Source organism: Mesoplodon bidens (assembly GCF_964165515.1).
Source record: "Mesoplodon bidens genome assembly, chromosome: 13".
Classification (NCBI taxonomy): domain Eukaryota; kingdom Metazoa; phylum Chordata; class Mammalia; order Artiodactyla; family Ziphiidae; genus Mesoplodon; species Mesoplodon bidens.
In genome coordinates, this window is record NC_138169.1 from 89,310,560 (window position 1) to 89,334,509 (window position 23,950).

The 23,950-nt window shown below is 52.8% G+C and overlaps 1 protein-coding gene across 3 annotated transcripts in view; it reads right to left on the minus strand.

The window, feature by feature from the left end:
- Nucleotides 1–23,950, minus strand: part of SLC66A2 (solute carrier family 66 member 2) — a 48,785-nt gene that overhangs the window by 4,214 nt on the left and 20,621 nt on the right. For 2 of the 3 annotated variants that reach the window (XM_081252468.1, XM_081252467.1), the window contains one exon: nucleotides 8,695–8,911. The exons of the other annotated variant lie outside the window; for it this stretch is intronic. In XM_081252468.1, coding sequence (XP_081108594.1) covers nucleotides 8,695–8,911 — 217 coding nt within the window. The remainder of the gene's footprint in view (nucleotides 1–8,694; nucleotides 8,912–23,950) is intronic. 3 annotated transcript variants of the gene reach the window in all.

Below are 23,950 nucleotides of genomic sequence, written 5' to 3' on the forward strand. Positions count from 1 at the left end.
CCGAGTTTTGCTGGCCTTTGCTGGCTGGTCCCTGTGGACAGCTGACCGAGTAGACCCTGGACACTGGCTGCGCAGCAGGGAGGATGCCTCGCTGTCGTCTCTTCCACGTGGCACCTGTTGCCGCAAAGTGGCGCCTCCCCCTCCGTCTGAAGTCTGTCCTGCTCTGGTGCACCAACTCGGAAGTTTAGAGTGAATTAGTGGTGGGACAAATGGCCTATAGGTGACTCTGCATCACGGCCCAGGGACACAGGGGACGGGACAGGGGCCGCCCACAGCGGTATCTGGAAAGAGCAGCAGGTGGGAGCACAGGGGCTGCCCAGCAGCGGCTTGGGTCAACCTGCACACGTAGAACCCCGGGGGGGTTGCAGAGGCTGGGCGGGAGGGAGATGCACATGACGCGGTGGAGAAATGCACCAGAGTGACAGCTGTGGTGGGGGTGGTGTGCGGTGGGGGACTGGGCAGCAGTGTGGCTGGGTGGCACCAGGAGGCTGCGGGCACCTGGGCAGACCGGAGCCAAGATCCACCCATCTGAGCTACGGAGATGCCCGGCCTGCCAGCAAGGCTGCTCACAGCTTTCCACAGCTCGGAGCACCTCCATTTCAAAGGAAAACCCACACCCACAGAGCAAGCATTTCAAGGAGAAGCTCCGACAAGCAACCGCTATTTCTGCAAAAGGCCGTGAAGACAGGAAGAGAACCAACGAGGCATAAATGAGTCTAGTTCCATTTTACAGAATTAAGAGCTGAGGCACAGTCTCCCCCAGAGATACCCAAACTTAATAGGAGACCCAACGACCCTCCCTCCAAAAACAAACAACACGGAGTGGCCTGTGCGGCCCCTTTTATGGAGGAGAGGCTGAGGCACAGAGAAGTCGGGTGGCTCGCCCCAGGGCACACAGCGGGTGCCTCGCACTGTGGGAAGGGCTGCGGAGGGGACGGCAGAAGGCACAGCTGGAGCCTGTCTGAGGCTGGTGTCCCTCTGGGCCCTGAAGGCACAGGTGCACCTTCACCCCGCAAGTGGAGACATGAGGTCATTGCAGAGAGCTGGGCCCTGCCTGACGCACACAACATTCTTAGCTGCCTAGGCGCCTCCCCGGGCCTGGCCCCCAGTCGGCTCTCGCCCCGGGGGCAGGAATCCGACAGGCCCCACCACCAGCCCCACGTGTCGAGGGCCCGGGGCAAATATTAATCAAGCTGCTCCCGGCCCGTCTGAGCAGAAGACCAGTGCCAGCCTGAGCGATGTGAGCCTCGTGCGGTGTGCTCTGGACATACAAGTTCGTGCCTCGCACGCTCTGGTCACCCCAGACCCTCCGGTGCCCTGTGGACGTGTGCCGAGCCCAGGCCCATTCTCCCCACACGGGTGTTAGGTCATCCTTTACCCTCAACAGCTATCGGGCGGGGCGAGCCCCGAGGCTTGGCTACCACCGGCCAGCAGGCCAGGGATATCCTCGTGGACACCACGTCGGGAACTCACTGGCTGCGCACGGCTGGGTCTCCAGGAAGACCCCTCCTCGACAGAGGGCTCAGCTGGCCCAGGGCTCCGATGATGCCGGGGGGCGCAGGGCTCTCAGAACCTTGCAGAAGCCGGTCTGGGTGGGAGGGGAGATTGTCCCCAGGCTGCATTCCTCCAGCTCAGGGGCGCCTGGAAGCTGGGTTCCTTTTTCTAGGTCCCTCCTCACGCTGGTGCCCACCCCAGCTGCTGCCTCAAGTGCCTGGCCCTCCCCGCCCTCCTGCTAGTTTAATCCGGGCCCCCGTTACCTCATTCTTGGCTCCAGCATTTTTCCTCCCAAAGTGAGCAGGCAGATGACTATTCCTAAAATACCTCTCACCTCATCCTTGCCCCATCCGGCCGTCCAGAAAGCCTCCGCCTGGCCAGTGCCCACGAGGTGAGAGCCTCACCCCTGCACCTACCCCGGCCCCGCCAGCAGCCCACACACCTCCCCGGCTGCGCCTCAGTCCCACCTCCCGGCCCAGGCCACACCTACCCTCCTGTCCGCCTATCCAAAGCTCCCCGAAATTCAAACCCTACCCGGAACACATCCCACAGGAGTAGGTCTTTGTGACCGTGGGTCACAAGAAACAGTGGTTTTTGGGTGTGACATCCAAAGCATAGCAATTTTTTAAAAAGATACACTGGGCTTCATCAAAGTCAAATCTTTTGTGCAGCAATGTCAAAAGACAGCATACAGTGGGAGAAGATATTTGCAAATCATATATCTGGTAAGAACAGTTAAAGATCTCTACAACTCAATAATGAAAGACAAATAACCAAGTTTTTTAATGGGCAAAGAATCTGGATAGACCTTTCTCTAAAGAAGACGCACAAGTGGCCAATAATCGCAGGAAAAGGTGTTTGATGTCATTAGTCACCAGAGAAATGCAAATCAAAGCCCCAGGAGATCCCAATTCACACCCACGAGGATGGCTACAATCAAGAGGTCAGGTAACAAGCGTTGGTGAGGGTGTGGAAAAGCCAGAACCCCCGAACAGCCCTGGTGGGAACGGAAAATGGTGCAGCCACCAACTCAGCAATTCCACTGCTAGGTGTATTCCAAGACCAAGGAAAACATATGTCCACACAGAAACTGGTACACAAATGTTCACAGAAGCACTGTTCACAACAGCCAAAAAGATGTCGAACCCAAACGTCTACCAGCTGAAGAAGAACTAAGCACAACCTGATCTGTCCGTACGCTGAGATATTATTCAACCTGAGAAACGGTGGACACTGACACATGGTACGTGGACGGACCTTGGGAACATTATGCAGAGCGAAAGCAGGGAAAGACCTCGCGTCGTCTGATTCCATTTACGTGACGTGCCCAGAGCAGACAGAGCCGCAGAGGCAGAAAGCAGACCAGTGGTTGCCCAGACCTGGCAGCGAGGGTGGGGGACGTGGGGAGCACTAATGGGGATGAGACTGCTTTCTGGGGGACGAAAATGTCCTAAAATCAGATTGTGGTCATGGCTGCACAGCTCTGTGAAAGTCCTAAAATCCACTGAATTGCGTACTTTAAATGGCGATGTTGTGATAGGTTACAATCTCAATGAAGTTATTTTTTTTTTTAAAGTTCCAGGGCTTTTGCTGAATTCTAATTCCAGCCCTCCTCGTCCATCGACTGGACCCTGGGTGTGGCGTGTGCGCACATGTGCAGGGGTGTGTGGCGTGTGCGCGTGTGTACTGTGGCGGAGAAGCGTGTGTGGGAGCCCACACGTGCACTGTTACCACATGCGTCGTGCGTGGCATTCTCCTCTCACAGCATTGGGGGCTTGTTACGTGTCAAGGACGACAGAGGAAGATGCGTGGTGGGCTGAGGAGTGACGTACGCGCGGCCCCCGGCGGAGACACCGCCCTGGTACCCGAGCAGCCAAGGCTCCAGGCGCCGCGCTCCAGGTTCAAGGGCAACGCTGGAGGCGGAGCAGGTGGACGCTTCGTGGACGCTTCCCGGACGCTGCCTGTCAAGGCAGGAAGTGTCCCCGCTGGGATGAGGCAGCGGGCGGGGGCGGCCCCAGCTGCTGCTGCAACTCAGCATCCCCACCACACCACGGCGGTCACGGGGGACACACACACACACACACGCACATGCACGCGCACGCGCCCTCCTCTCGCGACCCCTGCTCGTCCCCGGGCTTCCCGCCTGCCCCTCCCTGTCCTTCGTAACCGGTTCCCCCGCTGGTTTTCCCCACAGCTGGCCTCCTCTTCCCGTCCCACCCGCCCCCAGGCTCTCCAGTAATTACTTGTTGGGGAACGTCTTCCGATCCGGCAGAACGCGGAGGAAGGAGGAGGGAACTTCTGCACTAATTAGTAACATGATTTCAAAAGCTGCATCACTTTCTATTACTGGTTCAGAAGCAACAGTCACTTAACATTTTGTAAAGGGAAATCATCGAGTATCTCTTGCATTTCCTCCAAGAAATGTACGTGTGTGAAAATGAGTGTGTGCATGTGTGCGTGTTTGAGAATCGGCGTTTGTGCAAGTGTGTGCATGTGAGCGTGTGCACACGTGTGCGTGTGAGTTGCATGTGAGTGTGCACACACCTGTGTGCGTGGGCTCACACCCTCTAAACGCGTCCACGGGTAGACCTTCCAGCAGGTCCGCAGGAGACGACGTTGGCCTCAGATAGGACCTCACAGCCCCTTCCCTCCTTACACTTCCTGACGGTCTTCTGCCTGAAGCAAGTTGAGGCTCAGTGTCCCGCAGCAGATCTGTGGTGGCCTTGACCACAGGGCTTTGAGAATCCCAAATCCCAGCGGGTCCAGGGCTTCTCCATCATAGAGAAGGTCAGGGGATGAAGCAGCCCTCCCGGCGGGCTCCCTGGATGAATGCCTGAGGATGCTGGGTCAGGCCACGCAGAGCGGCTGCTGGGAAGTGGGGACGAGGGGCAGAGGCAGCCCTGAGACCAAGTCCTGAGTCCAGGCCTGGGTGCAGGAGAGGGAGGAAGGCCTCTGGTCCTCTGCTTGGGATGGGAGCAGCCAACCTCAGGAGGCTCCTGTGTCCACGCCGAGGGGGGCTGACCACGCAGCCGGCCGGGGTGTCCCGTGTCAGGGCAAGTTCTGGTCTGAACCTGGGCTGAACCGAAACAAAACTGTAACCAGGCTCCAGCCCTGCACTCACTCTCTCTCCCAGCACTTGGTCTGTGCTCACCGCTAAGAAAATAAGGGTGCTCACCGCCCTTTAAATACACACAGAGCAAGGTCACCTCTCTGTTAACTCCAGCTGAGCAGAGAACCTGTGACCCTCCCATCACCTCCGGTCACCTGCAGGGCACACCACCCCACACCACGTGCGGAGGGCGGGACCTCGGCTCAGGGCCCAGCTGGCCCCCAGCGGCCTGGCCCTGCAGACCCACCCACGGAGCCCTGCCAGGGCACCCTGCAGCTCAGTGGACACGATAGCAACACTGAGCAGGCCCCGAACCCGATCACACCTCCACCCAGAGCCCGCCTCTGGGCGGCAGGGGCCATGAGCAGGTTAGTCTTCTTAACGAGCATGAGTGGCTCTTGAGAGGACCCTGCACTGCAAACCGATTGAGTTAGCGGCCCTTGTGCGTGTCCGTGACAGAGACGGGCCCCCCTCCGCCGGCTCCGGGCCCTGCTCGGGCCCTGCCGGTTGGCATGGAGCAGGTCTTCGTCCCGGCGCGGCCGGGCCTTCTCGCCAGACCTGCTCACGGCAGTGACTGCAGTGTCCTTCCCTTCCCTTCCGCCTTTGCCTCCTGTCTCCTTTACCCAGTGCCAGGCAGGCGGGTGGGCTGTGGGGGGGAGGGGCACTGGGGGAGAGGGGTGCGGTCACCGAAGGCTGACGACCACACACATCCTTTACGCCCTGAAGTCAGAATCTCAGGAGCGTGTGCACCACCCGGCCCTCACACAGGGCTTCCTCTTTTCAGGTCAAACGCCCCAGGTACCAGGGCCTTCTGTGCATCCTGTCACTCCCGAGGTCACCCTGAGACAGGAAGTGGGACGGCCACGCCCATGGCTGCGCTTCTACAGAGCAGCACAGACCTCCATGGTCCGGCCTGGCGTCTTTCCAACACTGCCTTTGCTGGATGAGTCACTGCAGCCCCACCAGGGACACAATTCCCACTGGGGCCTTCTGCAGCTTTTGCTGTTGTGCACAAATTCTCCAAGAATTAGCCCGATCAGCTAGGTACCCACACTGGTAAATCTTCCACATTCATGCCTGCTTCCCCAAGTGTTCTCCTATTTCCCGAAAGTGATTTAGAGAATCAACTATTTTAGTCCTTCATGAGTTCATTCAATAAATATTTACTGAACTGAACTGCTGTAATTTTCCAAGCATGTTGTCAGATGTTGCGGAAAGAAATAAACGGGATACAGTCCTTGCCTTCAAGGCTGTCAGTCAAGCAGATGAGCTGTGGGCCAATGAAAACATCAGCGCATCCCTGTCAGATGGCAAAGATGTTTCTGGAGAAACATGGAGACAGTGGTCAAATAAAGGGGGGTTTAGGAGGTCAGCCTAAAAGACAGCTGCAGTCGTGTGTCCCGTACCCAAGATAAGAGTATCGCACACAAAAACAAAGGGTTAGTTAAAATCAGGTGTGACACAAACTTCAGCTTCTTGGAAGACAGAATCGTCTCCCTGTTCCTCCCCTATACACCCTGGACATTACACAGAAACACAAGACTCTCAAAGGTGGGGAGAAGGCCACAGGAAGCCCAGGCTTGGAGCTGAAGAAGCAGGAAATGCCAGAAGGCCCCAAGAATAGGCTGCTCTCTGTGCAAAAGACCAGGAAGGGTGCAGCCTGGCACAACAGGCAACTTTTAGCCAATAACTGCCCTACTCCAGACAAAACAGAAAAAAAGGCAGCGCCACCACCACCCGTGATAGCAGAGGAGGGTGGAAATCCTAGACTTTTACTCCTGCCAGGCGTCCCAATCCTACTGCCAGGGTAGTGTCAAGAAAGCCAGCTAAAACCAAAGGTCTAAGTAAGACCCAGAGTCTTATAAATAACATGGAAATGTCCAGGTTTAAACTGGAAATCATCTGTCTTATCAAGAACCAGGAAGATCTCAAACAATTAAAAAAAGACAGTGTTTAGATGCCAAAACTGTGCGAAAAAGCAAAGATTTTCAAACAGCCACTTTAAAACTGCTTCAATGAGCAATTATGAATATGCTTGAAACAAATGAAAAAAGAGAGTCTCAGCAAACAAACAAAAAGCTTCACAAAAGAAACAAATATGTAAAGAAGAACCAAATGTAAGTTTCACTGTATTGAAAAATACAATAACCAAAAGGAAACAGTCAGTAAATGGGCTCTCAGAGCACAGTGGCTGGAACACTGGAAAGAACCAGTGAATCATAACAAAAAAAGAAATGATCTTAACAAAAGAATCATAGCAAATGACCTAACATTCCACATCATCAGAGTCCTAGAGAAGAGGGGTAAAGGGCAGGACTGAAAAAGGACTCAAAGACATAACAGCTGAAAACTTCCCCAAATTAGCAGGAAATATAACCCTAGGGATTCAAGAAGCTGAGTGAATCCCAAACAGGTCAGATCCACACCCAGACACACATCACAGTCAAACTTCTGAAAACTAAAGACAAAAAAAAAAAAAAATCTCAAAAGCAGCTAGAGCAAAGTAACACCTTACTTCTAGGGGAAAACAAAAATCACAGTGGGTTTCTCATCAGAAGCCACAGAGGCCAGAAGGAAGTGGCACATTTTTCAAGGGCTAAAAGAAATGAACTATCAACCTAGAATTCTATATTGGCAAAAATATCCTTCAGAGATGAAAGGGATATCAAGACATTCTCAGGTGAAGGAAAAGTAAAAAATCTGCCACCACCTGAAATACCCTTAAAGGCTAGTTACAGGAGTTTCTCAAAAGAGGAAAAAAAAAAAAAAACGAAAACAAGAAAAGAAGGTATCTTGGAATAGCAGGAAGGAAGAAAGAATATCATAAGCAAAAATAAGGGTAAACACAATAGACATTCCTATTCCTCTTCAGTTTTGTGCATTATGTTGATTGAAGCAAAAATTATAATATTATCTGATGTGGTTCTAAATATGAATAGAGGAGATATTTAAGAAAATTACAAGTGGAGGGAAACATCACACATATAAAATATACATTAAAAACATCACAAAGGGAGGCAGAGTGTCTACACTTCACTAAAGAAATCTACACAAGAGAGACCCACTCACAAACACTACAGATAAATACTCACTAAACAACAACTCCCCACTGTGCCCTCTTCCCAGCCCCTGGCAACCACCGTTCCACTTTCTGTCTGTGAATCTGATGACCCTAAGTCCCTCATATAAGTGGAACCATACAGTATTTGTCCTTTTGTGACTGGCTTATTTCACTGAGCATCATGTCCTCAAGATTCCATGAAGTAACCTGTGTCAGAATTTCCTTCCTGTTAAGACTGAATAATATTCCATTGTAGGAACAGACCACATTTTGTTTATCTATTCATCCACTGATGGACACTTGGGTTGCTTCCATGTTTTATCTGTTACGAATAATGCTGTTATGTTATGAACGTGGGGGTACAATATCTCTTCAAGACCCTGCTTTCAATTCTCTTGGTTATATGCCCAGAAGTAGAATTGCTGGGTCACATTGTAATTCTATCTTTAATATTTTGAGGAAATGCCATATTGCTTTCCACAGCAGCTGTACCGTTTTGCATTCCCACCAACAGAAAACAAGAATTCCAGTTTTTGCACATCCTTACCAACACTTGCTGTTCTGTTTTTCTGACAGTCACCATCCAAACGGGTGAGAGGTGGCATCTCACCGTAGTTTTCATTGTACAGGTCTTCCACCTCCTTGGTTAAGTTAATTCCTAAGCATTTTATGCTTTTTGATGTTCTCATAAATGGAACTGTGCCTGAGGGAGGCAGGGAGTGCCTGAGACCTGCTATTGGTGGTGCTAAGGGGGAGGAAGCTGCCGCGTCGTTTCCTACATTAAAGGACTTGAACCTTCTGCCTTCTGGAGACATCTGTGGACCCCGCCTCCCATCCGTGGCCTGCAGTGAGCTGCTTCACGGGAGGGTCTCGGCTTCCCCTCACCTGTTGCACAGGAACACACCTGCTTGCACCTCAAGAGGTCAGAAGACCAGCGTCCTAACCCGAAACTGCTCTTGAACTGGCAGCTTCCCAGCAGAACTGAAAGTGAAGCAGCAGATTTGCGCACGGGTCCCTGCCGCGCCCCTACCTCATGCCCTCCGTTGACTGGTGGCGGTGGTTGCGGCAGAGCTGCGGCATGCCCAGCATGGCCTCGGTCAGCACGGCCAGGAAGCCCAGGCTCTCCACGAAAAGGGCCGAGTCGATGGACAGGTAGGTGACACAGCCCGCCACACCGGTGAAGGCCAGGACACACTGCACGTAGTCCCCAAAGCTGTTCCAGTGCCAAAAGTGCTGGGGGTTGAAGTCTAGGGCAAAAGGGAGAGAAATGTGAACTAGGCGTGCAGGCCAAGGTCAGTGTGGGGAAGACGGGACCGAGTGGGGAGGTCAAGGTCAGTGTGGGGAGGACGGGACCGAGTGAGCAGGTCAAGGTCAGTGTGGGGAAGATGGGACCGAGTGGGGAGGCCAAGGTCAGTGTGGGGAGGACGGGACCGAGTGGGGAAGCCGAGGCCAGTGAGAGGAGGATGTAAACTGTGGGCTCCATCTGCCTCCATTACGGCATTTCTGAAGGAGCCTTGATAACAGATATTAGCTCCACATGAAAGACACTAAAACCCTTAAATTCTTCCTAAAATACTCTGGTAGTGTACCGTGGGCTGGTCCAGAGCCTCTGGAACCTCTTCTCCTGGTTAGAATCCCCGTTCCTTCCCTCTACAACTTTGGATTAATTTTGTTTCTCCATTTCCTCAGATGTAATAGAGGAACAATAGTCCCTACTTCCTAGGGTTGTTTTATTGGTTAAATGAGTTAATCTTATGAATCTCAAAAGTACCCAGCCCATAATAAGGGCCCAGCAAAAATGTACGATATCACCACACACTTAGCTGATATGATGTTATCGTTTGCTGCACAGACATGTCCTGCCAAAACCAAATTCACAAGCACTCACACAAATGAGCAGTTCACATGAGGTTCCTGGGCTCTGGCAGAGACACGCGGGGGTCCTGGGCACAGACGTGGTGGCCGGGAAGGTCAGGGAATGGGGATAAACACGGAGGGAGTCGGGGAGGGCGTGATGTGCCGAGCCTGACCCAGTCCTTAGACTGGTAGGGTCCAGAGCCTGGCACCCCTTTGGGAAAAGGCCCAGCAAGGGCTGTCAGCATGGGCGAGGCCACCAGGAGTCGGCCGTCCAGGGGGCCGGGAGGTGCCACGGGGGAGGGTCCAGGCTGCACCACACGCCCTGTCCCCCACATCCAGGTCCCCCACGTGAGGACACTGGGCATCGGAGCTGGGAAGGGGGAGGGCAGGCAGGGGCGCCAGAGGCGGAATGGACACGGCCTGCGGCTCTGAGGTCCCCTCCCCGAGGACCTCAGGGTCCTGAGCCTGGCTGCTCCCTGAAGAAGCCCCAGCTGCAGTGTGTGGGCCTGCGTGGGGGGGGGGGCGGGACACGGAGCAGCGGGCCCACGCACAGGCGTCCCAGACAGAGGGCCCGAGAGGGTGTGGCAGGGGAGGATTTGCAGGCCTGCCGAGTTAGGTCCTGTCTTTGTGCCCGAGGAGCGGGGAGAACATAGTCAGGGCTGAGAGCTCGGGCAGGACAGGGACGGCTGAGGACACCAGGTGAGTGTGCGGGGACTTCAGAAAGCTGGGTCTGTGGTCAGTCGATCGGAAGCCTTTCTATTTTAGGTTCTCAGGGAGCAAGTCAGTTGGCAAATGGCTACCAGAAAACCCTTGTCAAAAAGTTTCTGAGGGCTTCCCTGGTGGCGCAGTGGTTGAGAGTCCGCCTGCCGATGCAGGGGACATGGGTTCGTGACCCGATCTCGGAAGATCCCACATGCCGCGGAGTGGCTGGGCCCGTGAGCCATGGCCGCTGAGCCTGCGCGTCCGGAGCCTGTGCTCCGCAACGGGAGAGGCCACGGCAGTGAGAGGCCCACGTAACGCAAAAAAAAAAAAAGTTTCTGAGAAGAGACTGAGGTTGGGCCCCTACCTTCATGTGCGAAAATTAACTCAAAATGGACCAAGAACTAAACATACTAGATAAAACTACAAAACTCTTAGAAGAAAATACAGGGAGAAAGCATCATGATACTGAATTTGTTAGTGATTTCTTAGATATACCAAAAGCACAGGCAATAAATGAAAAAACAGATAAATTGGACTACATCAAAAATTTTTAACTTCTGTGTTTCTAGGGAAAAACCTCCTTGATATGGGTCTTGGCAACGATTTTTTGGATATGATTCCAAAAGCGCAAGCAACAAAAGCAAAAATAAACAAGTGGAATTACATCAAACTAAAAAGCTTCTGCAACTCAGAGATATAAAGAACAAACTAGTAGTTATTGGGGGGGGGTTCAATACAGGGGTGGGAGGGTGCAAGGTACAAACTACTGGGTGGAAGATCAGCTACAGGGATGTATTGTACAACACAGGGAATATAGCCAATACTTTGTAAATGGAGTGCAACCTTTAAAAATTGAATGAAAAAAGAAACAAAAAGCTTCTGCAGAGCAGAAGAAACAATCGGCAACATAAAAAGGCAACCTATGGAATGGGAGGAGATATTTACTATCTTATAAGGGGTTAATACCCAAAACATATACAGAACCAGACCACTCAACATCGAAAAACAAACAACCCAATTAAAAATGGGCAGAATGGGACTTCCCTGGTGGTGCAGTCGTTGGGAATCCGCCTGCCAGTGCAGGGGACATGGGTTCGAGCCCTGGTCCAGGAAGATCCCATACGTCACGGAGCAACTAAGCCCGTGAGCCACAACTACCGAGCCTGCGCTCTAGAGCCCGCGAGCCACAACTACTGAGCCCGAGAGCCACAACTACTGAGCCCGCGCGCCTAAAGCCTGTGCTCCGCAACAAGAGAAGCCACCACAATGAAAAGACCACACACCGCAACAAAGAGTAGCCCCACTCGCCGCAACTAGAGAAAGCCCGTGCAGCAACAAAGACCCAACACAGCCAAAAATAAATAAATGAATGAATAAATTTATTAAAAAATTAAAAAGAAAGTGGGCAGAGGAATTGAATAAACATTTTTCCAAAGAAGACATACAAGTGGCCGACAGGTACATGAAAAGATGCTAAACACCACTAATCATCAGGGAAATGCAAATCAAAACCATAATGAGATGTCACCTCACACCTGTCAGAATGGTCATCATCAAAAAGACATGAAATAACAAGTGTTGGTGAGGAGGTGGGAAGAGGGAGCCCGTGCACTGCTGGGGGGGATGTAAATTGGCGCAGCCGCTGCGGAAAACAGGACGGCAGTTTCTCAACAAATTAAACACAGAATTACTATTTGATTCAGCAATTCCACTTCCGGGCATACACCCAAAAGAACTGAAAACAGGTACTCGAACAGATATTTGTACACCCAGTCCTGAGGCTACAGGACGTCAGCGCGAGCTTGGACAGAAGAATGGTGCCCGGAGCCGTGCCAGAGTCACGGCATCTCTGCCCGCCCCCCACCCCCAGGGAGGGTCAGGCCTGGGGCTTCACCTTGGCTTCAGGGAGCCCGCAGGGGGCCCATGTGGCCACCTCCGACTCCTCGCTAGTTCTCTTCAGGCCATCCCGGGCCCCTGGTCTGCTGGTCCACATCCTGCTGCGTCACAGGCAGGTTCTGCAAAGCCGTTGTAGCCAAAAAATCATCCACACAGATGCCAGAAACAGGGTACAGAGAAGGTCGAGGTTACCCCACGGGCACTCGGTGGAGTCAGCATCCTGTCAAGCCCCCTGCTCAGCTGACGCTGAGGACAGGACCCCTCCCTCCCTGCATTCACCATGACGGACTCACAGGAGGGACATGAGGACCAAAAGTGGGGTCAAGACGAGGGGGGACGGCGTCCGTGGGAGCGCGGAGGGGCCGGGAGCCCAGTTGCCACCTCCAGAGAGCGCGGTTATCTGGCTGCCATTTGCCAAAGCACGTGACTGTATTAAGTCTGGCGCGCAATCTGCGTTTACACTCGAAAACACAAAGTTGCATTTTATGTAATTAAGCTCATCTGCGGCAGAAAACACAGCCTCTTGGATACATTTCTAAAGAATTCCTTTTGGAAGCAAGGACTGCGTACAGGCACACGAGCACCCGCCGGCTCTCCGCCCCCAGCGTGACGGACGGATCGGCCTCCTGCCATCAGCCTGGCACCAGCCAGGGGGCCCTGGGCGGGCGAGCCGGGCCAGGCTGGGGGGCGACGCGGGCCGGCAGGACACACAGCGCGCGCCAGCTCCCGGGACTTGATGCTCAGGAAACTGCCCCCTCCGAAGGATTAGGTGCCAACAATTCACTTCGAGAACGTAGGAGACACGGCCCTTTCCACCGTACCTCACTGTGATGACCTGTGGAAATGAGCGTAATTCCTGCCGTTCAGGTTTATAAAGCTTCAACCACGTGGGTCAGAGTCCGACAGCAGCGCTCAGGCATCACAGCTGTCAAATTCTCATCCAACAGCCCCTCACCCGAGCATCCACTGCTGTGGTGGTGGCGAGGGTCTGGGCTGCCCACCACAGCCACCGCAGTCGCTGGGACGTGCCCCCCTTCAGTAAACCCGACCTGCGACCAGCATCCGCCTTCTGCAGCCGAAGTGCTGTCCCCACGCGAGGACCACACTCGGAACCAGCCGGCAGCCGGGCGAGTGGGTGAGTGAAGCGGGCAGGTGCAGAGGCGTGCGGGGGGGGGACGTGAGGGCGGCCCAGCAGTGCCACCAGGCCCCGCATCTGAGTGCGAGGGGCTTCGAAACAAAAAGTCACGCAGCTTGCTCACAGGTCCATGCTCAGAAAGAGATGGGACCAAGTAAGCATGTTCTGAACAAGTAACTCAAGGTGTCTCTGCAAAAGGCCCGAATGACTGTAACAGGCATCATCGTCCGTAAGCGTGAATTCCGGACGAGGTGGAAAGCCGCCCGACTCAGTGCTCATGTGGCAAACAGCACTTTGCCGCCTCAGAGAACAAGATCCAAGAGGTCAGTGCCTCCAAGGCCACTGCTGCACAGTGACCGCCGCACAGTGACCGCTGCACGCCCTCCGGGGGGTGAGGACAAAGCTCCCTGAGAATGGGAAAGGGCAGGAGGAAGTGTGGCTCAGAGGAGGTGGGATAGGAGCTAGTCATCGGGGAGAGAGGACCTGTCATGATCGATGCCCACTTCCCAGAAGTCTGTCTGTGCCTGTATCACAGGCAGGGGGATCGTCTCTTCCAGGAGCTGTGTTGACCACTGTTTCTGAAGTTCCAGGAAAAAGTACCAGCACCAGGGAGCACCTGGCCCTTTACAAGATGATACAGCAGTGAATGCCAGAGGAAGGAAAAAGAACCCTCACATGCATTTTCACAATACTTATCACATATTTGAGACGAAAGAGGAAGGCAAAGTGTGATGAGATCAAGAAGATGAGAGGGGCTTCCCTGGTGGTGCAGCGGTTAAGAATCCGCCTGCCAATGCAGGGGACACGGGTTCGAGCCCTGGTCCAGGAAGATCCCACATGCAGCGGAGCAACTAAGCCCGTGCGCCACAGCTACTGAGCCTGCGCTCTAGAGCCTGCAAGCCACAACTACTGGGCCCACGTGCCACAACTACTGAAGCCCGCGCGCCTAGAGCCCGTGCTCTGCAAAAGAGAAGCCACCGCAGTGAGAAGCCTGTGCACTGCAACGAAGAGTAGCCCCGCCGTCGCCGCAACTAGAGAAAGCCCACACGCAGCAACGAAGACCCAATGCAGCCAAGAATAAATAAAATTAATTTAAAAAAAAAAGAAGACGAGAGCCCCACAGATGACCAGCTGTGTTTCCATGGCAACAGTGTGACTCGATGCCGGTGGGCTTCAGATGCAGTCACTGTCCCTCTCTGTGGCCCAGCAACTGAACTGGAACGTCCAACCCCATCCAAGCCTGTCAACTCACTCAGCCTACAATGTTCACTGAAAATCAAGGCACAGGGCCTTCCTAAAAAATAGGCACCGGTAAGCCAAGCACACCCTAAGCCACCTCAATTCATGCATTTACCACAAATGGAGCCATCTAAGGAGGGCCCCCCAGAGCAGCAGGGGGACAGCATGGGGATTCCCTGGGACACCCACAGTGGCAGCTCGCACCAGAGCAAAGGAGCGGAGGGAACAGCCCATCCCAGTCACCACCGCCCTGAGAAGAAAGGTTAATCCTTCCACTCTGGCAAATTCCAGGCTGTAGGACAGGAACAAAAACCCGTACTAGCTGGGCATTTACACCTAAGCGGCTAGGGGTGCTTAGAAGAATACAAAGGCTGGAAAAGTGAAAACTGAGCTGCCACTTCTCTTTCCAGCCAAGATGGGGCAAAGGGGCCACATTTACTCTCCCAAACAACCAAAACATGGTCAAAATATGTGGAGTTTTGGACCAAAAATGGGCAAAATATATCCTTGTAAGACCCTGGACACTGGGCAGTGAAGGACAGCGATCTGTGAGATGGGGAACAGGTGTGGTAAAGCCCCAAACTGTCCCGGTTGTACCCTGAGAGTCCCCAGGGCGTGGGACAGGAAGTGGGACCCTCACAGCCGAGCCGGCAGACACGCTGAGTGAAGGAGCTGGTCTGGGAATGAGCAGGTGGGGTGTGCAGGTCTCGGCGCTGGAGGGAGGGCCGCATGGGGGCAGAGGACCTGCAGAATGGCCCTCAAGGACTCGGCGGGGCCCCCACCAGTGAGGGAACCAAGAGGGTTCACACTGGCAGCCCTCACCCCAGCCAGCCTGGGAAACCTCTAAACGCACAGGCGTTAGGCAGAGCACAGGGGCAACCTGCCCCAGCAGTAGGGAACAGTTAGCCCAGACTGGGCACTGCTTTGGTTCCACTGAAATAATCGTAAAAACAAGATCTAAGAAGATCAAACTGGGACGTCCCTGGGGGTCCAGAGGTAAATAATCTGCCTTACAGTGCAAGGGACGCACGTTCGATCCTTGGTCAGGGAACTAAGATCCCACATGCCGCGGGGCAACTAAGCCCGCATGCCACAACTACTGAGCTCATCCGCCTCAACTAGAGCCCATGGGCTGCACGCACTACAGAGCGCACGCACTCTGGAACCTGTGCACCACAGCTACAGAGCCCACAGGCCCCGGAGCCTGCACGCCACAACCAGAGAGAAGCCCACGCACCACAACGAAAGATCCCGCCTGCCTCGATGAAGATCCTGCATGCTGCAACTAAGACCTGATGCAGCCCAAAGTAAACAAGATAGATAAATAAATAAATCTTTTAAAAGAATAAAAAGATCAAACTGTTTCCAAGTTACTTAACTGTACCCTAGAACAAAGCTCAAGAAAATTTATAGGCCCACAAAAATATCCATCACTCAGCAAAGTAAAATTCACAGTGTCTGACATCCAATCAAAAATGACCACTGCGGGCTTCCCTGGTGGCGCAGGGGTTAAGAATCCGCCTGCCAATGCAGGGGACAAGGGTTCCAGCCCTGGTCCGGGGAGATGCCACATGCCGCAGAGCAACTAAGCCCGTGCGCCACAACTACTGAGCCTGTGCTCTAGAGCCTGTGAGCCACAACTACTGAAGCCTGCATGCCTAGAGCCCATGCTCTGCTACAAGAGAAGCCACCGCAAGGAGAAGCCTGTGCATCACAACGAAGAGTAGCCCCCGCTTGCTGCAACTAGAGAAAGCCCGTGTGCAGCAATGAAGACCTAATGCAGCCAAAAATAAAATAAATTAAATAAATCAATTTTAAAAAATGACCATTGGAAATGGTAAATAAGTGGGTGGATATATATGATTTTTTTCTTATCATTTAAATCTTATTAATAGATAAGTGACTATTCAAACAAAATAAGAACAATGTAGCATGGGGCTTTAGCACATGTAAGTTAACCGTAGGACAGTTACACTAAGGTAGGCAGGGGATAAACAAAAGTATGCTTTTCCCTAAGGTCAAGAACAAAGCAAGTAAGCTCACTCTTACCACTTCTAATCAACACTGTGCTGGAGTTTCTATCCAGAGCAACCAGGCAAAAAGAAAAAAAAAAAAAAAGAAATAAAAGGCATCCAGGTGGGAAAGGAAGAAGTAAAACTACCCCTATTTGCAGATGACAGGATCTTATCTATTAGGTATCTAGGAACCCACTAAAATCCATTAGAATGAATGAATGAGTTCAGCAAGGTTGCCGGCTACCAGATCAATATACAGAAGTAAATTGCGGGCTTCCCTGGTGGCGCAGTGGTTGGGAGTCCGCCTGCCGGTGCAGGAGACACGGGTTCGTGCCCCGGTCCGGGAGGATCCCACGTGCCGCGGAGAGGCTGGGCCCGTGAGCCATGGCCGCTGAGCCTGCGCGTCCGGAGCCTGTGCTCCGCCACGGGAGAGGCCACAACAGTGAGAGGCCCGCGTACCGAAAAAAAAAAAAGTAAATTGCATTTCTACGTACTAGCAATGAACAATCAGAGACTGAAATTTAATAAACAATACCATACATGATACGGTAATAAAAAATATGAAACACTTAGGGATAAATCTGACGATGTGCAAGATGGGCACACTAAAAACTACAAAACGTTGCGGACGGAAATGAAAGCAGACATAAGTGGAGAGCTACACGGTGTTTCTGCACTGGCGGTCTCAACACCGCTGTGTCGGGAGTCTCCAAGACCATCCCCAGGTCTGATGATCTTTCAGGAGGACTCACCCAGCTGCCTCCAGAGCCACAGCCGTGATTATTATACCACAGGATATAAAGCAAGATCCACCAAGAGAAGGGCAGATGGGGCGGCGTCTGGAGGACTCCAGGTGTGAGCTCCCAGGAGCCTCTCCCAGGACCGTCCCTCGGACGAGCTGGATTCCTCCAGCATCAGACGATGACCAGGGAAGCTCATTAAGGGCTCGGTGCCCAGAGTTTTTACTGGGGGCGGGTCACGTAGACACCCTCTGCCTAGCACACAGCAAAATCCCAGACTTCCAGAAGGAAAGCAGGTGTCCAGACAGCTGAAGCATAGAAAGCCCCTCTCATCAGTTCTAAGAATGATGGGAAGTATGCCAAACTCCAAGTTCCCAGACATCAGCCAGGGGCCAACTTGGCAAGCAGGCTTTTCTAAGGACAGCAGTCCCAGGCCTGCTGTGTTAACACTTTCTACACAATCATAAAGATGTCAATTCTCCCCAAATTAATCTATAGATTCAAGATAATCCCAATCAAAATCCTACCATGCTTTTTGTAGAAAATGACAATTGATTCTAAAATTCATATAGAAATGCAAAGCATGTAGAACAGAGAACAAAGTTGGAGGACTAAAACTACCTGATTCCAAGACATAGTACCAAAAAGCTACAGCAATTAGGACAGTGTGGTGCTGGCACAGGAATCAAGAAATAAATATATGCAACAGAGCAGAGTCCAGAAATGAACCCCACACACCCAGACAGCTGATTTCTGACAAAGATGCAAAGGTGATTTAGTGGGGAAAAAAGATGGTCTTTGGACATCCATATGCAAAAACAATAAAGTTGGAGCCATACCTCACACTGTGGACAAAAATTAACTGACAGATAATTAGATCACAGATCTAAATGTAAAACCTAAAACTGTAAAACCACCAGGAAAAAAAAATAGGGAGAAACCTTTGTGCCCTTGAGTGTGACAAAGATGCCTTAAACCTGACACTAAAAGCACAACCGATAAAAGAACAAACTGATAAACTGGGCTCCATAAAAATTTAAAACTTCTGCTTGTCAAAAGAAACCACTAAAAGAATGAAAAGACAAACCACAGACTGGGAGAAAATACTGCAAACCATGTATCTGATAAAAGGACCTGTATCCAAAACATTAAAAACTCAAAATTCAATAAGAACAATTTTTAAATTGACAGAAGATTTGGATACTTCACCAATGAAGATATAAGGATGACAAACAAGCACATGAAAAGATGCTCAACATCATTAGTGAAATGCAAATTAAGACAACAATGAAATGCCACCACATACCTATCTGAATGGCTAAAAATTTTTTTAAAAAGGTCCATACAAAGTATTGATGAGGATGCAAAGCAACTGGAATTCACACACTGCTGGTGGGAATGCAAAATGATACAGAACTTTGGAAGACAGTGCAACAGTTTCTTAAAAAATTAAACATACACTTACCATATGATCCAGCCAGTCCACTCCTAGGTATACACCCAAGAGAAAAGAAAGCATATGTTCATATAGAGACCTGTATGCAAGGGTTCATTCACAGCAGTTTTATTTGTAACAGTCAAAAACTGGAAACGATCCAAATTTCCATCAACCAGTTAATAAACACACAAATTGTCGTGCAACCATATAACTCAACAATGAAAAGGAATGAACTATTGATATACTCTACAACCTGGACAAATTTTAAAACAATTATGCTGAGTGAAAGAAACCAGACAAAATAGTACATACTGTATAGTTCCAGTTCTGTCAAATTCTAGTAAACGCAAACGAATGTCTAGTGAGAGAAAGCAGATTAGGGCCTGGGGGTGAAGAGGAAAATTTGGGGGCTGACGGTCATGTTCACAGTCCTAATTTGGGTGAAGGCTGTATAATGCCCAGCCTGACCAAAACTGCACCCCAAGTGCGCTCATCATGCGCTGATCAGACCTCAGTAAAGCTGCTAAAAGAAAACGGAGCTGCTTAAACGGGGCGGGAGTTCAGGGGGGCCCAAGGAGCGAGCCCCGCGGCAGGGGGACAGGCCCTCCGTCCCGGGAAGCCCGCCCCCACGACTAAGTGTCCGGAGCTGCACGTGGGGTCGATGAGAACTGGTGCGGTTTCACCTGCCGTCCTGCTTGCACGAGGGAGGGGGTCTGCTTTCCAGTTCAGAGGTTAAGACCGAGGCCCCTCCCAGGTCCCGGACCGACCGTCACTGTCGCTCGTGCTCCCTCGGATGCGAGGAGGGGTCCGCACGTCCTCACACGAGGGAACTGCCAGTGTCCGGACCCCACGCGGGCTGCAGCCCCGGCGCAGAGGGCCTCACCGACCCTCTGAGGGGCTCCTCCCACCACAACCCTGCCCTCGGCCACTCCCCACACAGGCTTCGTCCAGGTCACGCAGCCACGAGAGAACAGCTGGAGCCCGTCCACTCCTCTGCCTTCTGGACTCGCAAGAAGTTAAGGAAACCCTCAGGGGATGTGCTCTCGGCACATCCTCAGTGCGATGGTCGAGGACCAGGCAACCCCAGAGGGCAGCGCCCAGAAGGCTCCTGAGGACCTGACTCTTCTAATCACTGGCCGTTACGCAGGGGCCAGGAGAGGAAGCATGGGGGCTGCTGCAGGGAAGACACACACGTCCCGGGTCACCTCCCGAGACGGCAGGGTCAAGAAAAGCTCCGAGGGACGTTAAATCAGAGAAATCTACAAAAGAAGCATCACTTACAGCTCCCGGGAGAGGCCGACAAGCACAAGAAGAGATGCTCAACATCACTAATGGTAAGGTGAACGCACGTCAAAACCACAGTGAGACATCAGGCCACCGTTACTACGGTGGCGAAAATAAGCAAGACAATAAAAAGTTTTGGTGAGAATGTGGAGAAAGTGGAAACGTCATACACAGCTGGTGGGGATGTAAAATGGTGCAGCCACTTTGAGAAGCAGCCTGGCAGATCCTCAAATGATTCCACAGGGAGTTACCACATACCCAGCAACTCCACTCCTACGTAAATGCCCAAAAGAACTGAAAACACATGTCTACATGAAGACTTCCAAGGAATATTCACAGCAGGACTATTCACAACAGCCAGAAGGTAGAAACAACCCAAATGTCCATCAGTGGACGAACGGATGAACAAAATGTGGTCCAGCCATACAATGGAATGTTACTCAGCCTTAAGAGGGAACGATGGGGCTTCCCTGGTGGCGCAGTGGTTGGGGGTCCGCCTACCGATGCGGGGGGCGCGGGTTCATGCCCCGGTCCGGGAGGGTCCCACATGCCGCGGGGCAGCTGGGCCCGTGAGCCATGGCCGCTGAGCCTGCGCGTCCGGAGCCTGTGCTCCGCAACGGGAGAGGCCACAACAGTGAGAGGCCCGCGTACCACAAAAAAAAAAAAAAAGGGAATGACGTACTGACACATGCTCCAAACTGGATGAATCTTGAAAACATTATGCTCAGTGAAAGAATCCAGACACAAAGGCACATACTGTATTATTCCCTGATGTGAAGTGTCCAAAACGGGCAAAACAGTTTAGTGGTTGCCAGGGCTTGGCGTGAGGAAATTGGAGGTGTGGGGTCTCTTTCTGGGGTGATAGAAATGTTCTGTTATTAGACAGTGGTGATGATTGCACAACATTGTGAATGTACTAAAAAACACTGAATTGTATACTTTCAAATGGTTAAAATGGATTACTTTGTGTAACTTTTATCTCAACTTTAAAAATTTTCAGGGTAAGTTTTATGGTATGTAAACTATATCTTAAAAATAAATTTTAATGTATAATAAAGTTTTTCATATATATGATTTGCTTTTCATAGAGAGATACAGACGTAAATACCCACTTTAGTAAATATATTTTCTAATGCTGAAATTAAAAATAGTTCTTTTAAACTTCAAGTTTTAGGTGCTATCATCTGCATCCTGGACAACTTAAAATACATTTAGTGACCCATCTACCCATCAACTGTAACTGACGTGTTGCGGTGAATTAAATCAAGCAGTAGGGAGAAAACAGTAGGAATTATATAAGGAAAAATGTCAGCTGAAGATACCACTGGGTAGATATAGAAAGCATGAAATGAAATTTGCAGAGTTTAGCCAGAAAAAGTTAGAGGAACACAGAAGCTGCTTAATAAAAAGTAGATTCCTGATCTGTAATCAGATGTGACCAAACATTTTTTCTACTTCTTTAGAGATTCCTGTGTCATAAGATTTTCTCATTAATAATTAAAAAAATAAGCTAAGAAAGAAGAGAGGTCTGGATTCCTTTCAGAAAAACTGGTGCTAGCCCAGGCACAGGGGAGGGCGGGCACCCCGACTCCTCCAAAGGAGCCACACCTTCCTCCCCTGGGGCTCCCGGGCCCTGCTGTGCCGGGGTCTGTCAAGTGCAGGTGCAGGCGTGAGCAGACGGTGCTCAGAGCCCAGGAACACGGGCAGGACACCGCCAGGAGGATGCCCGAGGAACCGGAGGTGTTAACATAAACTGCACGCCGTCGCCATTTCCGCAGCGAGCCCCAAACTCAGGCAGGATATGCTTTCTCCCGGGATGTGGTTTCCAGACAAAAAGGCAAGACTTGAAAGCAAGGCATTGAGAGCTGAAGGGAGGCGCCCCGGACTGGGGGCCGAGCCGCGTGTCGCCTCAGATGCCTCCAGCTCACCTGTTCCCTACCTGCCTCTAAAGACACCTGGTGGTGACGAGCACATCCCTGAAGCTTCCCAATGACTGAAACGTTACTCGGAAGGTCTGAGGCTTCCCTGGATCCACAAATCCATCCCTGCCTTGTTCAGTCCGATCGCTTCTGGGTTAAGACGTGATTTACCATTTGGAGAATCTGCACCGGGAGACGGTGTTCTAGTGGCAAGAAAGACTCGGTTTCTTATCAGATTGCGTTTTTATGCTCCAAACGAATATGGAAGACATCTGGCCTAAGAGGGTGTACACCGGCCACCGGTGAGAAGAGCAGAGACCCAGGGGAGGTTTCCGAATGCGGCTCCAGACACAAAAGCTGCTGCGCCACGGAGCCGACCTGGGCCGCCGCACTCAGCCTGGTGCTTTCCTTAGCGAGAGAAAAGCAGGAACAGCGCTCAGACACCCCAGGTACCGCCGCACGCAACCTGCAGCCGTGTCCGGGCAGCCCTTCCTGGGCCTCCGCTCCGGCCGGCACAGGGGCCCCTCCCCAGGCAGGATCGCGGGTCCTCACCGGGTACCTGCGAGGGACACGCACCAGCCGGCCGGCCCAGGAGCCCCCTGCGCCCCCAGCGACTTGTCTAGAGCGCACGCCCTCCAAGTGGGGCTCCGCTGTATGTAAACTGCACCTCCACGGAGTTGATTTTTAAAAGTACACAAACCGCTCACCTATCTCAATGCAACAACTTGGTCCTCTCAAATCGTGAGGTCACATTTCAAAGAGGAAGGAGGCTTCTGGGGACGCTGTGGGCACCGCCCTCTGACCCCGGACGCCTGGGCCTGGCCGGTAGCAGGGCCAATGCCGAGGCCGGTTTGCTGCCACCGGACTCGGCCGTCGCCGTCCAAGGCCACGGAAAACCGGCACAACCGGCACCACCGCCTCCCGGGCCGCCAGGGGGGCCCGGACCCGTCCCGCCCACAGCCCGGGGCCCGCCCCTCCCATTAAAGCCGAGACCCTATTCACCACTGGCAGTTACGGCTCCGCAGCAACTGACGCTCAATCCTGGCCTGGCGGCCCGCGCGCGCCCCCATGCGACCCACTCCCGGGAAGACACGAGTGACCGCCGGAGGGCCCCGTGCGCTCCAGCCCCCGCCCCATGGGAAGAGCGCGCGAGCCCCGGGGCGGGAACACCACCAAGGGGGCTCCCCACGCTCCCCACTCCCGGGGGCAAGACCACCCTCGGGATGGCCCCGTTCTCAGAAGACCCTCACGTGCCAACTTTCCATCCCTTCAAAGCCCTGGTTCAAACTGAAACGCGGCTCTTAACCCCACTGCTGGCCCATTCACCTGTTTATATGACTCTGAAGTGCCCGCTGGGTCCTGGGACACAGCCCTGACCTCCGAGCCCACGTCCAGGGCTCACCCTCCAGCAAAGAAAGAGGGTGTGCCAGCCCCCATGGGAGCACAGGGCCATCTGAGAAAGCCCAGGGCACGGTCCGGCTGGGTTCCAGGTAGGGGCTGACCTGGAGGGAAGCGCACCCAGGTGCGGACCCTTCCTGGCCCCCAGCTTCACTTTATCCAAATGACCAGGGACGACACAGGACTCAGCGAGGGTAGCCAGCGATCTGGTGCACGAGTATAAATGTCCTCTCAGCCTACAGAGCCTGGTTCACGTTTCGAACCCACCTTTCATCCTGTATGCCCCCAACACCACCCTCGCCCAAAGCAGGCAGGCCATGGCCCAGAGACTCAGAGACCCAGCCGAAAGCCCCACCGACCCCCTAGCTGGGCAGGACTGACCACTGAGAGGGGACACGCCCCTCATTCAAAAGTGCTACCTGGGAGGTGAACTCATCACGTCCCAAGGCGGCCCCGGGCAGGGTGAGCCTCCCCGTGGGAGCTGGTTGGTCGGCCTTCCTGGCTCCTGGCTGCAGGAGGCTTTTCGTCGTGTCCCGTCACACCTCCAGGCCCCACTGCTAGCTTCTGCTCGGACAACAAGGGAGGCCAGAGGCTGAAGGCCTGTGCTCCCTGCTCTGCCATTCTGCCCAGCGAGCTGGTCACTGGCTGACCAAACCAGCTCTG